At 64.5% G+C, this 13,715-nt stretch overlaps 1 protein-coding gene across 1 annotated transcript; it reads right to left on the minus strand.

The window, feature by feature from the left end:
• Positions 1 to 968: 968 nt before the first annotated feature.
• On the minus strand, positions 969 to 13,504 carry LOC133212030 (apical endosomal glycoprotein-like). Its single transcript, XM_061353036.1, has 29 exons — positions 13,309 to 13,504; positions 12,653 to 12,766; positions 11,811 to 11,984; positions 11,469 to 11,594; positions 11,059 to 11,204; positions 10,847 to 10,931; positions 10,494 to 10,622; positions 10,102 to 10,248; positions 9,873 to 9,952; positions 9,469 to 9,627; positions 8,835 to 8,919; positions 8,416 to 8,565; positions 8,233 to 8,346; positions 7,950 to 8,081; positions 7,559 to 7,689; positions 7,362 to 7,467; positions 6,964 to 7,080; positions 6,629 to 6,763; positions 6,422 to 6,552; positions 6,131 to 6,347; positions 4,917 to 5,054; positions 4,714 to 4,835; positions 4,528 to 4,618; positions 4,249 to 4,395; positions 3,834 to 3,968; positions 3,050 to 3,177; positions 1,970 to 2,084; positions 1,693 to 1,868; positions 969 to 1,225 (listed from the first exon to the last, which is right to left on the minus strand). Exons 1-29 carry the CDS (start codon positions 13,409 to 13,411, stop codon positions 1,178 to 1,180), a joined length of 3,681 nt encoding a protein of 1,226 aa, XP_061209020.1. The 5' UTR covers positions 13,412 to 13,504; the 3' UTR covers positions 969 to 1,177.
• Between the last annotated feature and the right edge of the window lie 211 nt (positions 13,505 to 13,715).

Genomic DNA, 13,715 nt, shown 5'->3' on the forward strand with positions numbered 1-13,715 from the left:
GAGGGCAGTTGCTGCGTGTTTACCAGCTCGTAGTAAATTTGGGTTGGGTGTGACTGGAGCTGCAGCACCCTCTTCCTTCTGGAAGTGTAATTAATGGGAATACCTGGAGTGTCTGGGGAGCAGGTGCTGTCACAGCCTCCCCTCCCTGCTGGGGAGGACTGCAGCTCTGGCTCACAGCCCATGGATGAAATCAATTCTGTGGTTTGATCTGGTGCAGAGGTGAGTGGAGTCGAGTTCTGCAGCGTGTGGTAGATGTGGAGATGCTCAGTTGGGCACTGTAGGAGGTCTGAACCCTCCTTACCTCCCTTCCCCAGCTCCCAGTAGCCCAGCTTGTTGGGAGCTTCTTCCTGTGGGGCACTGCTGGGGCAGGACAGTGATGGTAGGGATGCTGCTTGATGTGGCTGTGTCACAGCCTAAGTGGGACAGAGCTGAAGGGTGAGAGGATGAACAGGCTTTGGTCACAGACTGGGGAAGCAGGATGCCCCAGTCCCCTCTGGACAAGCTCCGGGGGTGAGGTGAGCAGGATCCCCAATGGGCTGAACCAGTCTGGGAGCTGTTGTATGTGAGTGGCAGGTCTGGCTGTGAGCTGCTCAGGGTTTGTGCAGGATTAAATACAGTTCTGAAAGCTGGGGCAGGAAGAAAGGAGTCCTGCATGCAGGGGCCTGGGTGAGGGTTGGGCACCCACACAGAGGCTCAGGGCTGCCCTCGGGTATGCTGTGTGGTGCCCTGATGCTGCTCCCTGCCCGCCTTGGCCACCCTCCCTAAACCTCCAACACCAGCAGAAGCAGCTCACTGCCCTGGGAGCTCTTGGGTGTGGGAAGGGGCTTGTACCCCAGGAAGCCCCCCTGATCTGTACAGCCCTGGTCTGGCTGGGGCTGGCACTTTGCCCTTCTATGTCTCAGCTTAGGGTGGCCCCTGAAAGGAGCTCCTGGTAGCAGCACCCACCAAAGCATGGGCACGTCACCAAGTCTTGGCACAGAAAGTTCATGTTACAAAAGACAACGTTTTGGAGGTGTGGAGGCAGCAGCGGGTCCCTGCATGGGGCTGGCACCCCGGGGTGGGCGCCCACAGCCAGCACCTGCTGCAGGATGCTGAAAGCTGGAGGCAGCTGCTGGAGTGTGAGGTGCTGTGGGAGGGATGCTCTGCAGTAGGCAACGACTGCTGCTGGCTCATGATTTCAATTGTCATCCCCTTCTTTTGGCATGGGAGCTATAATGACCTTGTCCTGTAGAGAAAGGAGAAGGGAATCAGTTTACAACCGGCTCATTAGAAATACAAGGACTTCTTCCAAGCTGCAGGTAGGAGAACCTGCTTGCCAGGTCCCATGGCCCCAGCAGAGGAACCAACCCCCCCCCCCAGGGGGACTCCAAGCCTCTTGTGGGGTCTGTCTTGGGGATGGTGGCTCAAACTGCAGCTCAAGCTGCTCTCAGGGTCTGAGCTGCCGGCTCGAAGAGGATGATCCACGCCTGCAGGACCTGCTCCCTGCAGGGCCTGGGCACGAAGAGCAGCCCCAGCTCTTCCTGCAGCAGCGGTTCTGGGTCAGCCCCAGAGCTCAGGCCGCTTCTTTGCCGCGAGCAGGGCAGAGGCAGAGCCCTTGGGACCCCCGCGGTGCAAAGGGCGGGGGGAGCGGCACCAGGGGAGCCTTTGGCGAGGTTGGGACAAGGGGGAAATGCCCCCCCCCCCCCCGCTCACGTCTCGGAAGGTGATGTTGTCGAAGCCCTGCGGGGAGCTGCCCTCCGCCGGCGGCGCGCTCGGCAGCCCGCGCCGCTTCACCCAGCACCAGCCGCCGGCAGCCGCCAGCGCCACGATGATGATGGCCAAGAGGACACCGACCACAGCCTCTGCCACAAAGCCGCCGGGGGAGCGCTCTGCAAGGGGAGGAGATGCTGGCTCCGGCCCCGGCCCCAGCCCGAGCGCAGCGCCCCGAGCAGCGCCGGGTGCACCTTCACAGCCCCAGTCGTTCCCACACCTTGCCCCGGCAGCTCCGGGCTGGAATGGCAGCTCGCCCCGGCGCTGTAAGCGATGTCATCCAGTGCCACTGTCCCCTCCATCGGCCACCTTCGTGTGGTCACCTCAAAGATGATCTGCGAGGGAAGGTGGGGCCTGGGGGGGGTGCTGCATGTGGAGGGGACACATACCCCCCATACCCCACAGCACCCTGCACCACATATGACACCCTGCACCCCATATGCTACCCTGCACCCACACAGCACCCTGCATCCCATATGGCACCCTGCACTGCACACAGCACCCTGCATCCCACACCGCACCCTGCATCCCATACGGCACCCTGCACCACACACAGCACCCTGCATCCCATATGGCACCCTGCATCACACACGGCACCTTGCATCCCATATGGCACCATGCACCCCATATGGCACCCTGCACCGCACACAGCACCCTGCATCCCATATGGCACCCTGCACCACACACGGCACCCTGCATCCCACACGGCACCCTGCATCCCACACGGCACCCTGCATCCCATATGGCACCCTGCACCGCACACAGCACCCTGCATCCCACATGGCACCCTGCATCCCATACGGCACCCTGCATCCCATATGGCACCCTGCACCGCACACAGCACCCTGCATCCCACATGGCACCCTGCATCCCATACGGCACCCTGCACCATATATGACACCCTGCACCCCATATGCTACCCTGCACCGCACACAGCACCCTGCATCCCATATGGCACCCTGCACCACATATGACACCCTGCACCCCATATGCTACCCTGCACCGCACACAGCACCCTGCATCCCATATGGCACCCTGCACCACATATGACACCCTGCACCCCCTATGCTACCCTGCACCGCACACAGCACCCTGCATCCCATATGGCACCCTGCACCACATATGACACCCTGCACCCCCTATGCTACCCTGCACCGCACACAGCACCCTGCATCCCATATGGCACCCTGCACCACATATGACACCCTGCACCCCCTATGCTACCCTGCACCGCACACAGCACCCTGCACCCCCTATGGCACCCTGCACGGCACCCTGCATCCCGGGCGGCCCCCCTCACCTGGAAGGCGCTGGGGCTCCGCACCGGCACCGCACTGCTCCGCCAGCCCCGGCCCCGGTGCCCTGCTGCACTCCACAGCGTGCGCTGCCCCGCCGCACTCTGCAGCACCACCCGCAGCTCCCCGCAGGCTGCAGCGAAGGGAACAGGGGTCCCAGCATCAACCCACAGCCTCCGAGTGCCACTGGGCTTCCCACACTGTGGCATCTTCCACTGGGTTGGCAGCACCCGGTGGGAATGGGCATCCCCACAGGTCGACCAGAGCTGAACCAGTGTCCATAGTCATCAAATCATTGAATGGTTTGGGTTGGGAGGGACCTTAAAGCTGCTCCAGCTCCAACCCCTGCCACGGGCAGGGACCCCTTCCACTGGAGCAGCTTGCTCCAAGCCCCTGTGTCCAACCTGGCCTTGAACACTGCCAGGGATGGGGCAGCCACAGCTTCTCTGGGCACCCTGTGCCAGCGCCTCAGCACCCTCACAGGGAAGAGCTTCTGCCTAAGAGCTCAGCTCAGTCTCCCCTGTTTCAGTTTGAACCCATCAGCCCTTGTCTTATCACTAGTCCCTGATGAAGAGTCCCTTCAGCATCCTTGTAGCCCTGTTCAGATACTGCTCTGAGGAAGCTGCTCTGAGGTCTCCACGCAGCTTCTCCTCTCCAGGCTGAACAGTCCCAGTGTTCTCAGCCTGGTCCCATGGATGGGACAGGGTTTGCAGTCCCTGGCCAAGCCCCCTGCTCTCATCTGGGCTGAGAACATCCTCCCCAGGGGCATCACCTCCTGCCTGTGCTTACAGAGGTGCTCTGGGATGTCCATGTGGTACCAGAACCGCAGGCAGGAGTCGGCAGCAGCAGGTAGGTACTGGCTCTCCAGCAGGGCAGTGGTGCCCCCCGGGCCCAGCACACTGGTGTCGAAGTGCACGTAGTGACCTGGATGGCAGAGACAGAGCACAGGGCGTCCCCCAGTGCTACAGCCCCGCCACGTGTCCCCCTTCAAAGTGCTCAGGGCAATGGCCAGAGGTTTGCACCCCCCCAGCCCCACTCCTTGCTGTGCTTGGTACTGAAGGGGGCAAAGAGGGGATGTGGTTACTGTGGAGCCAGACCCCCTTGACATACTGGGGGGACATTCAGGGGTGACCCCATCCATCCCCAGCTCCTCTTCCTCACTCCAGCCACAGCAGGGTGCCCCAGGAGGAAGCGTGTCTCCTACCATTCCTTGTGCCCAGGGTGTGATCCTGCTCGGGGCCAGGGTACTTGGTGAGGGGGACCCCACTCTTCCAGCCCCAGGCAAAGCTGTGCAGGTGGGGGCTCGCGGGGCTGCTCCAGCCACACATGTCCTGCTCGAAGTCACAGGATACTGGGAGGGAAGGAGGGACTGTGATGCACTCACTGCATGGATGGAGACAGCAGCCAAGGGGGGCGGACACGGGACAACCAAGACCCATCCCTATGGCTGCGTGCCCCCATGGGTGCCCCATGCTGCTCTCACCTGGCTCTGGGCAGGCTCCATCCGACACGTGCAGGTCATCCAGCGCGATGTACCCGTGCTCACCCCCAGCTCCCACCGCCTCGAACACCACCTGCAGGTGGGCAGGGGTGCAGGGGGGCAGAGGGCTGCCATGTGCCCCCCGTCCCCCTCCCTGCCACCGGTGCCCAGTGCCCTGCCCCGTCTCACCTGCCAGTCCCCGTCTGCCTCCACAGTGGCATGGCCGCGGTGCCAGGCGTCCCCTTCCGCACTGCTCACCGCCAGCACCCTCCTCCGCACCCCGCTCTGCTCCACAAACACCCCGAGGGAGCCTGCACCAGGGCACCCACCATGAGGCAGGGTCTGTGTGGGACCCCCCCATCCCGAGGTTCCGCCAGGGTCCTGGTGCTCACCTGCAGTGCTGGTGCTCAGCTGGTACCAGAAGGCCAGGCACTGGGTGGGCGCCGAGGGCTGATAGGGCTGGGAGGTGAGGGCAGCCACGTGCCCTGTGGGCAGGGAGTCCCTGCCCGTGCTCACCACCAGGTAATGGCCTGTGGGAGAGAAGCCCCCAAGCTGTGACCCTCCAACCGGCCCCAGGGGACCACTGGGGCTGGGGATCGCCCCTGGCTTGGGGAGCCCCATTCAGAATCCCAGCATCATTAAGGTCTCTATATGGAGATCATCCAGTGCAACTCCCTGCAAGAGCAGTGCCACCCAGAGAAGGTCACACAGGAACGTGTCCATGGTGGGTTTGGGATGGCTCCAGAGAGGGAGACTCCACAGCCCCCCCTTGGGCAGCCTGTGCCAGGGCTCTGCCACCGTCAAAGGAAAGTTCTTCCTCATGTTGAGGTGACACTTCTCATGTTTTAGTTTATGGCCATTGCTCCTCATCCTGTCACTGGGCACCACTGGAAAGAGTCTGGCACCATCCTGCTGGCACCCTCCTTTGAGATACTGAGCTGCACTGAGGGGATCCCCTCAGCCTGCTTTTCTCCAGACTAAGGAGGCCCAGCTCCTGCAGTCTCTTCTCGTCAGAGAGATGCTCCAAACCCCTGATCATCCTTGTTGGTCTCTGCTGGACCCTCCGCAGTACCTCCCTGTCTGTCTTGCACTGAGGAGCCCATTAATTCCCTCTGCACATCCCGGACAGGCAGGAAATGAGGCAGATAAGGAGGGTAGGAAAGGCACAGGGCAAGCAGGGCACAGGGCAGGCAGGGCGCTCAGTGCAGGCAGGGAGCTCAGGGCAGGCAGGGCGCTCAGTGCAGGCAGGGTGCTCAGGGCAGGCAGGGAGGGCAGGGCAGGCAGGGTGCTCAGGGCAGGCAGGGAGCTCAGGGCAGGCAGGGTGCTCAGGACAGGCAGGGAGGGCAGGCAGGGTGCTCAGGGCAGGCAGGGCAGACAGGGTGCTCAGGGCAGGCAGGGCGTTCAGGACAGGCAGGGAGGGCAGGCAGGGTGCTCAGGACAGGCAGGGAGGGCAGGCAGGGAGGGCAGGCAGGGTGCTTAGGTCAGGCAGGGTGCTCAGGACAGGCAGGGTGCTCAGGACAGGCAGGGTGCTCAGGACAGGCAGGGAGGGCAGGCAGGGCCCTCAGGACAGGCAGCAGGGCTCCGCAGGAAGCCGTGGCACCGGTACCTGCTGCAGTGCCTGTGGTGTGGTCGGCCGGGGGCCCGGCAGTGTTGCCAGTGCCGTTGCTCTGCCGCAGCCACCCCCGCTGCCCGCTGCCCACCAGCCCGCAGGCGTCTGCCTCGAAGGAGCAGGAGAGCTCGGCCCCGCAGGCTCCCTCTGTCAGGGTCAGGTCATCCAGCGCCATATCCCCAAGGAACCCGTCCCGCAGGGCCTCGAATGCCACCTGCAGCGAGACATCCCCGTCAGATGGACAGCACCCTACCAGAACCCAGCTGCATGGGGATGCTCAGCGCTCACCCAGTACCGATGCTGGCCCGTAGCGGGCAGTGTGGCCCGTCCCCGGTGCCAGACACTGCCCTGGGTGCCCCGCTGGGTCCAGAGCACTGTCTCCTCTGCTCCCTCCAGCCGCAGCTTGAGGTTCAGGGTGCCTGTGACAAGGAGAGGATGGAGCAGCCACCCTGAGCCTGCAGGGACCCAGCTGTCCCCGGGGAGGAGGCTGCGTACCGATCTGCGCCCCAGCCAGGCGGTACCAGAAGGACAGGCAGCGCACGGTGGCAGCGGGCTCCTGCAGGTAGGTGATGAGCTGTGCCCGCTGCCCGCGGCTCCACAGCGCAGAGGGGTCCGCGGCCAGGAAGTAGCCTGAGTGTCCGGGACAGCCAGGGTGGAGTGGACACGGACACGGGTGCTCAGAGCTGCACCCGCATCACCTGCGCCCTCAGCCTGGATTCAGGCGTCCTCAGGCTGCCCCTGGTTGGTCTCACTCCACGGGCACATCCCAGCGCTGGGGACAGGAGGCTGTGGGTGCCCTGGGCTGCCTGGGGAAGGAGCCAGCCCCTTACCTGAGCCTGTGGTATGGTCGGGGCCCTGTCCCTGCCCTGTGCCACGGACCCATTTGAAGTCACTGGACTGATCCTGGTACCAGCCACACATGCCCTTCTCAAAGTTGCAGGACAGCTCTGGCCAGAGAGAGATGATGATGAGGGAGCAGGGATAGGGCACCCCAAAAGCAAACAGGTCCTCCCAGTGTCCCCCTCCTTCTGCCTGCCTGTCCCCTCCCCAGATTCACCCCATGCAGGTGTCTAGGAACAGGATGTGTGTTCAGCCCTACCCCAGAGCTTCTGCACTGTGATGCTGTCCCTAGACTGAGGGCAGGGAGACAGTACCAGGCAGCCTCCATGGGCTGGGGGTCCCCTCCTGCCTTCAGCTGCCCTCCCTGCCAACTTGCCCATGGCCGTACCCGTGGCCGCTGGTGGCACCATGTCAGGGTGGCACTGCACAAATGTCACATTATCCACAGCAGCGCTTGCTGAGTCCTGCAGATCCACCAGTGCCAGCAGCTCAACCTGGGGGCAGTGGGACAGCGGCAATGAGCCCAGGGTGCCTGGCACTGCCCTGCCGCAGCCGACCGCGCTGGTCCCTGTGCTCCGGGAGCACCTGGAAGGGTCGGCTCCTCTCTCCCAGCAGGACATGGATGTGTCCCTCGGCTGTGCCGCCCTGTCCCTCAATGTGCCAGGCCACATGGGAGGTGCCAGTGATGTGATCTGCGATGCTGACAGCGAGGAAGCCTGGCACGAGAGGTGATGCTGAGGCTGCAGGCACCAGCAGCACCCCCGCCAGAGCCCCCCATAGCCCCAGCAGCCTCCAGCCCACCGACACTGGGGACTGGGACACCACGGCTCCAGGGCTGTGTGATGGGGCAGAGCAGGGCTGAGCAGCGGCCAAGTCAGGAAGGGGCAGGGGGATCTGCCCGGTGCCGTGGGGGCAGGGAGCAGGCAGGGGGCAGGCAGGGGGCAGGCTGGGCACCCCAGGTCAGGCAGGGGGTTACCCTGGGGGCTGCTGTGGATGTGGTAGCTCATCTCCATGGCGCAGGCAGGGCCAGAGGGGCCCAGCAGAGGCGTGCGGGTCTTGGCAGCAGTCACCATTTGTCCTTCTCCCACCTGGACGGCCAGGAAAGCCCCTGGGGACGAAAACACCCTGAGGGGCTGGGACACCCCCGGCAGCACCCACCACGCACCCTGCCCACCACCACCTCCACCCGTGGAGGGTGCGAGCGGGGGGCCCTGCACCCTGGGGACCAGGGCTCCCTCTCAGCGGAGGAGCAGCCTCACCTGCGAGCACGGTGCCGGTGGGCTGGGGCTCGGGGCCGCTCTGCAGCCCCCAGCGCAGCCGCCCCACACTGACGTCGTGCCAGCCCCCGGGCCCCGCCTCGAACGTGGTTGCTCCTGCAAGAGCCCAGGCTCAGCCCCGCACAGCGCCCGCCTCCCGGCCGCGCCACCGGGGCTGCCGCTCACCGCAGCGGGTCTCGTCCGAGCCGTCGGCGCAGGTGGCGGCGAAGTCGCAGCCCAGCTCCGCCGCAATGCACTCGCCGCTGTCGCACGCCAGCTCCGCGGCCGCGCAGGGACCGGCTCCCGCCAGGCTCGGCAGCGCGGTCGAGGGCTGCTCTGGTGAGAAACCTCCCGGGATGGGAGCAGCGGTGAGAGCAGAGGCCCCCGTTCCCCACCCCTGCCCTGCTGGACACGGGGCGGGCAGGAGGACTTGGCACGGGAGAGGGGGGGTCAGAGCCGCAGGACAGGGGCACCAAGCTATGGGACCTGTGGCAAGTGAGTGCCACAGCAGACCCCGACGTCTGTCCCGTAGGGGGGGTGCCATGGGCACAAGGCACTCAGGGACATGGCCTGTGCCACAGTGGGATGGGGGCCCTGAGGCTCACCTGGCTCCTGCACACAGCCCGGGGACAGGATCAGGTCATCAATAGCCACGGTCCCTGAGCTGCCAGCCACCCCCTCGATCAGCACCTGCAGAGAAGTACCATGCCACCAGCGTCACCATAGGGTCTGACACTGCATGGAGCAGCTTGGAGATGGCACTGGGTACAGGGTGACAGAGGGGAGCTGTGGCACAGGGGGAACACCACTCCTGTGATGGCCAACTGTGCTTCCTCCAGGGATGGGCTCAGTAGGGTGATGCTAAGGCTGAAAGGGCTGGCAGGGCTGTGGTGGGCCTGGGAACACGATGCTGCCCCATGCATATCACCATGGCCTGTGTTTGCCCAGGGGTACTGTTAGGGTGCCATTGGGGTGCCCTCTAGGGCCATCTGGGAGAGGGTTGGGTTGTGTTTGTAGCCATAGGGGACAGTAGACTGGAAGTATGAAGGCATGGGGTGACACGGGAAGGATGCAGACACCCCCTCCAGTGGGGTGGTCCCTGGCCTGGGCAGGCTGGTAGGGGGTTTGTGGGCACAAGGACACAAGGGTGGCAAACACCAACATCAGAGGCTCAGCTCTGATGCCCAGTTCCCAGTTAACCCCTGGTCCTATGGGTGTGTACTGGGGGTGTCTGCCCACCTTGAAGCTGCCCGTCACGTTGAAGTCCACTCTCTCCCGGACCCAGAGGCTGCCCAGGTCCCCTGTCCTCTCTCTCACCAGGTGCTTGGTGGAGTTGGTCACGTAGGAGATACTGAGGCTGCCGGTGGCCGAGCCATGGAGGTGACAGTATAGCACGAGCTGGGGATGGGGATGGGGTGAGCAAACCCCAACACCCCAGGGTCCCCGCAGCACGGCCAGGGGATACTCTCAAAGGTGGGGCTGGAGGAACTCAGAGCTGGCAACGGGCACCAAACCACCCCCAAATCCTGCTGCCCCTCCAAACAACCCCCAAAGCTCTCCACCCATCACAAGGGAAGGGTCAACCGCAGCCCAGCCCCATGTGCCTGCACAGGCTGCGGTGTGGAGTCCCGGGGGTGACTCACAGAGCAGGAGTTGGTGGCCTGGAGAGTGGCACTGCTGAGCCGGGCCGTGCCACCGGCACTGCCCACGTGGAGGAAGAACCCTGCAGGAGATGCGGGGAAGGGGCTGGTGGCACCATGGGGATGCAAGGTCCTCTTTTCCTGGCACAGCCTTAAGCTGGGCCCAGGAATGTGCCAGTGATGCCCCATGGATCCGAGATGGGGCTCCCCGGGGGTGCTGGTGCACAGGTACCTGCCCTGCTGTTACTGCTGTGGTCCCGGCTGGGGAAGCCGTGCGCAGTGCCCAGGTTCAGGCTCGTGTTCCTCTCCCACACCGACTGCCCGGCCTCTGCCTTCCAACTGCAGAGGTTCTGCTCGAAGGAGCAGAGTTTGAAGGATGCTGTGGGCAGGGAGAGGGAGCAGTGACCCAGGGGGGGTCCCTGCAATGGGCCGGGCTTATGTCACCCTTCCAGAAAGCTCTTGGGGTGACTTTGCACCTCCGGCTGCACAGCCACAGGGCAGAGCTGGGGTGACCCCTGACAGCCCCACCGCCCAGCTCTGCCCCATCAGCGCAGACCCACAGCCCATCTGTGTGGCTGGGGGGGCCGGTGGGCAGGACCTCTCTCTGGGGCCAGGCATGCTCACTGCATTGCGTTGGATCCTCATCCGAGCTGTCCCCGCAGTCATCGGTGCCATCGCAGAAGCGGTGCTGGGCCAGGCAGGAGCCACGGCTGCAGCGGCTCTCGTCCGCCCCACAGACCTGCTGCCCCAGTTCTGGGGCGGTGGGACACTGTCAGCAGGTGGCTGGACCCATAGGGACCCCCCTGCACATCCTGGGGTCCCCCATATCCCTCCCTGGGGTTACTTGAGGGACAGACTTTGCTGCCCAGCCCTTGCCCTGGCCTGGATAAGGCAGCCCCGAGACACACCAGAGCTCCCAAAGCCAAGGCCAAACCAATTCCCAGCTCACGTCTCATCCCAGCAGATGTGGGACTCACCCTGCAAGCCACAGTTCCTGAAGACGATGTCATCAAGTGCCAGCTCTGCCCCACACATGGGTGGTTGTGTCAGGGAGAAGATGAGCTGCAATGGGAGGATGGGGATGGCACAAGCAGAGCATCAGCCTGAGCTGCCCAGGTGTCCTCAGCTGCCAGGGCATCACCCGGCTCTGCCAGCCCAGCTCACAGGGCTGGACACTGCCCTGTCTCACCTGGAACTCCCCTGTCACTCGGCCTGGGTACGCAATCAGCTGGTGCCAGCCCTCGCCTCCATGCCCTGGGCTCTGCCACAGCTCCACCACCTCATCCCCGTGTGCCATGGCCAGGCACAGCACTGGCCACTCTCTCTGGTTGAGCACTGTGGGGTTGCCCAGGATGTGGTCATGGGCATCCTGGGGTACCCCTGGGGACAAACAGCCCTGCCTGCTCTGACCCCTATGTCCTGTCAGCTCTGCTTGTGGAGCATAGAGATGAGCAGGAAGGCAAGGACCCATCTCGAGGTGCTGGTGGCTCTGTCCCTGCCATGGAGGCAGATAGCCCCATCCCTCCCCACTGCCCCCCATCATAGCTTCCCTGTGCCTGGTGCACCAAGACCTGGCTGTGCCCACCAAGGAGCCCTCACCGTTGCCTGAGATGTGATACCAGGCCCTGATCTCGCACGTGGCAGCTGCTTCCCGCATCACAGGTGACCTGAGCCAGGCAGTGGCTGTGGTCTTTGCCGGAGGGGACACAGTCAACATGAACCACCCTGGGGACAGCAGAGAGCAGAGCAGCGGCTGCAGCCCCATGGGACGGCATCGGAGCTGTGGCTGGCGCTGCTCCTGCCTACCATGGGTCTGATGCATCCCCTGCACCCTACAGGGATGGGTGTCCCGACACCCCTGGCTTCAGGACACCCATGGCCCTGTGGTGTGGTGCTGTGAGTGCCCAGAGCCCACTCAGCACCCAAGCAGCTCCTGCTTACCCAGGTCAGTGCCCAGGGTGTGATCCGAGTGAGGCCCCGTGCCCCATGCGGCCAGGCTGGCGTGGTTCCGCACCCATCTATACACCGAGGTGCTCACATCCTGCCAGCCACAGGCGCCGTCCTCGAAGTCACAGGTAAAGGAGGTGCCCAGCAACGCTGAGCCATGCAGGTACCCTGGGGCAGGAAGATGGGGCGTCAGGGCAGCGCTGGGGCCACCTTGAGGTCCTGCATCCACCCCATGGACCTGCATCCACCTCATAGACCTGCATCCACCCCATGGACCTGCACCCACCCCATGGACCTGCACCCACCCCATAGACCTGCACCCACCCCATGGACCTGCATCCACCCCATAGACCTGCACCCACCCCATGGACCTGCACCCACCCCATAGACCTGCATCCACCCCATGGACCTGCACCCACCCCATAGACCTGCACCCACCCCATGGACCTGCACCCACCCCCATAGACCTGCATCCACCCCATGGACCTGCATCCACCCCATAGACCTGCACCCACCCCATGGACCTGCACCCACCCCATAGACCTGCACCCACCCCATAGACCTGCACCCACCCCATAGACCTGCACCCACCCCATGGACCTGCACCACCCCATAGACCTGCATCCACCCCATAGACCTGCATCCACCCCATAGACCTGCACCCACCCCATGGACCTGCACCCACCCCATGGACCTGCACCCACCCCATAGACCTGCACCCACCCCCATAGACCTGCACCCACCCCATAGACCTGCATCCACCCCGCGGTCCTGCACCCACAGCGCCCCCGCTCCATCACCCGGAGCGGGGCAGGGGCTGGGGGGGGGGTACCCACCGCACTGGTTCTCGTCGGAGCAGTTGCCGCAGTCGCAGATGAAGTTGCAGAGCTCCTCGGCCGTGCTGCCGCAGCTGCGGGCACTGCTGGAGCCGCCGGGGGGGACGAAGCCGGCTGTGGGAGAGACAACGGCACTGCACAGGGCAGAGGCAGCAGCGGTGCCAGCACACGGGCCCTGCAGGGGACACCGGGCTCCCAGCCTGGGACCGTGCTGGGGAGCGCTGGGCTCTCAGCGGCTCCATTCCTTGGACAGGAACCCACCAGCGCCCCACAGCTCCACATCTGCTCTGCCGCATCCCACTGCCAGCCCTACTCCCGCACACCCCGGGTGCCGCTGACCCTCCAGCCCGGCATACCCCACCCCTGCGCCGGGGCTCACACCGTGTTTCGGGAAGAACAGGAAATCTGGGCACTTCCCGCGATGCCCAAAGCCACCGGTGATTCCCAGCCCAGCGAAGCCCCGTGCTGCCAGTGGAGCCCAGAGGAGGGTTTTGCTGGGCTGCATCTGCCCCGGTGCCCCCCAACAGCGCAACCCCCATGAGCTGGGGCAGCAGCGATCCCCATGGGAGCCAAGCGTTGGGGGGGAACGGAGCAGAGCAGCAGCGCTGTAACCCCTTCCCTCCCCACAGCAGCACCCCCGCGGCGGCAGAGCTCACCCAGCAGCAGCAGGAGCGTGAGCACCTTCAGCCCCGACATCTCTGGGCCGTGGCGACGGTGAAACAGAGCTGGGAGAGGCACGGGACCGGTGGGGGAGGCCATGCTGGGAGCCCAGGGCTGGAATCTGCTCCCCTGGACTTCAGCCCCACTGTTATCTGCTTCCCAGCCCCGCAGCAGGGTTTATGGCCAGGCTGGGACAGGTCACCCGTGGTCCTGCTGCCCGGCACCCACAGCATCACAGATGGTGAAAGGGCAGCTCTGCATCCAGCCCTAGGAGACCTTATTGAACCATTCTGCTTTAGCCCCCTTCTTCCAACCAGGACAAGATGCTGGGTACTGCTCTGATCAGGATGGGGTTGGCTGGCACACACTGGCTCAGAGAAGGAAAAGGCCACTTCTTCCCACC

The sequence above is a fragment of the Neopsephotus bourkii genome, unplaced genomic scaffold (assembly GCF_033783945.1).
Source record: "Neopsephotus bourkii isolate Nb327-2 ecotype Australia unplaced genomic scaffold, CSIRO-AGI_Nbou_v1 NB_659, whole genome shotgun sequence".
Lineage (NCBI taxonomy): Eukaryota > Metazoa > Chordata > Aves > Psittaciformes > Psittacidae > Neopsephotus > Neopsephotus bourkii.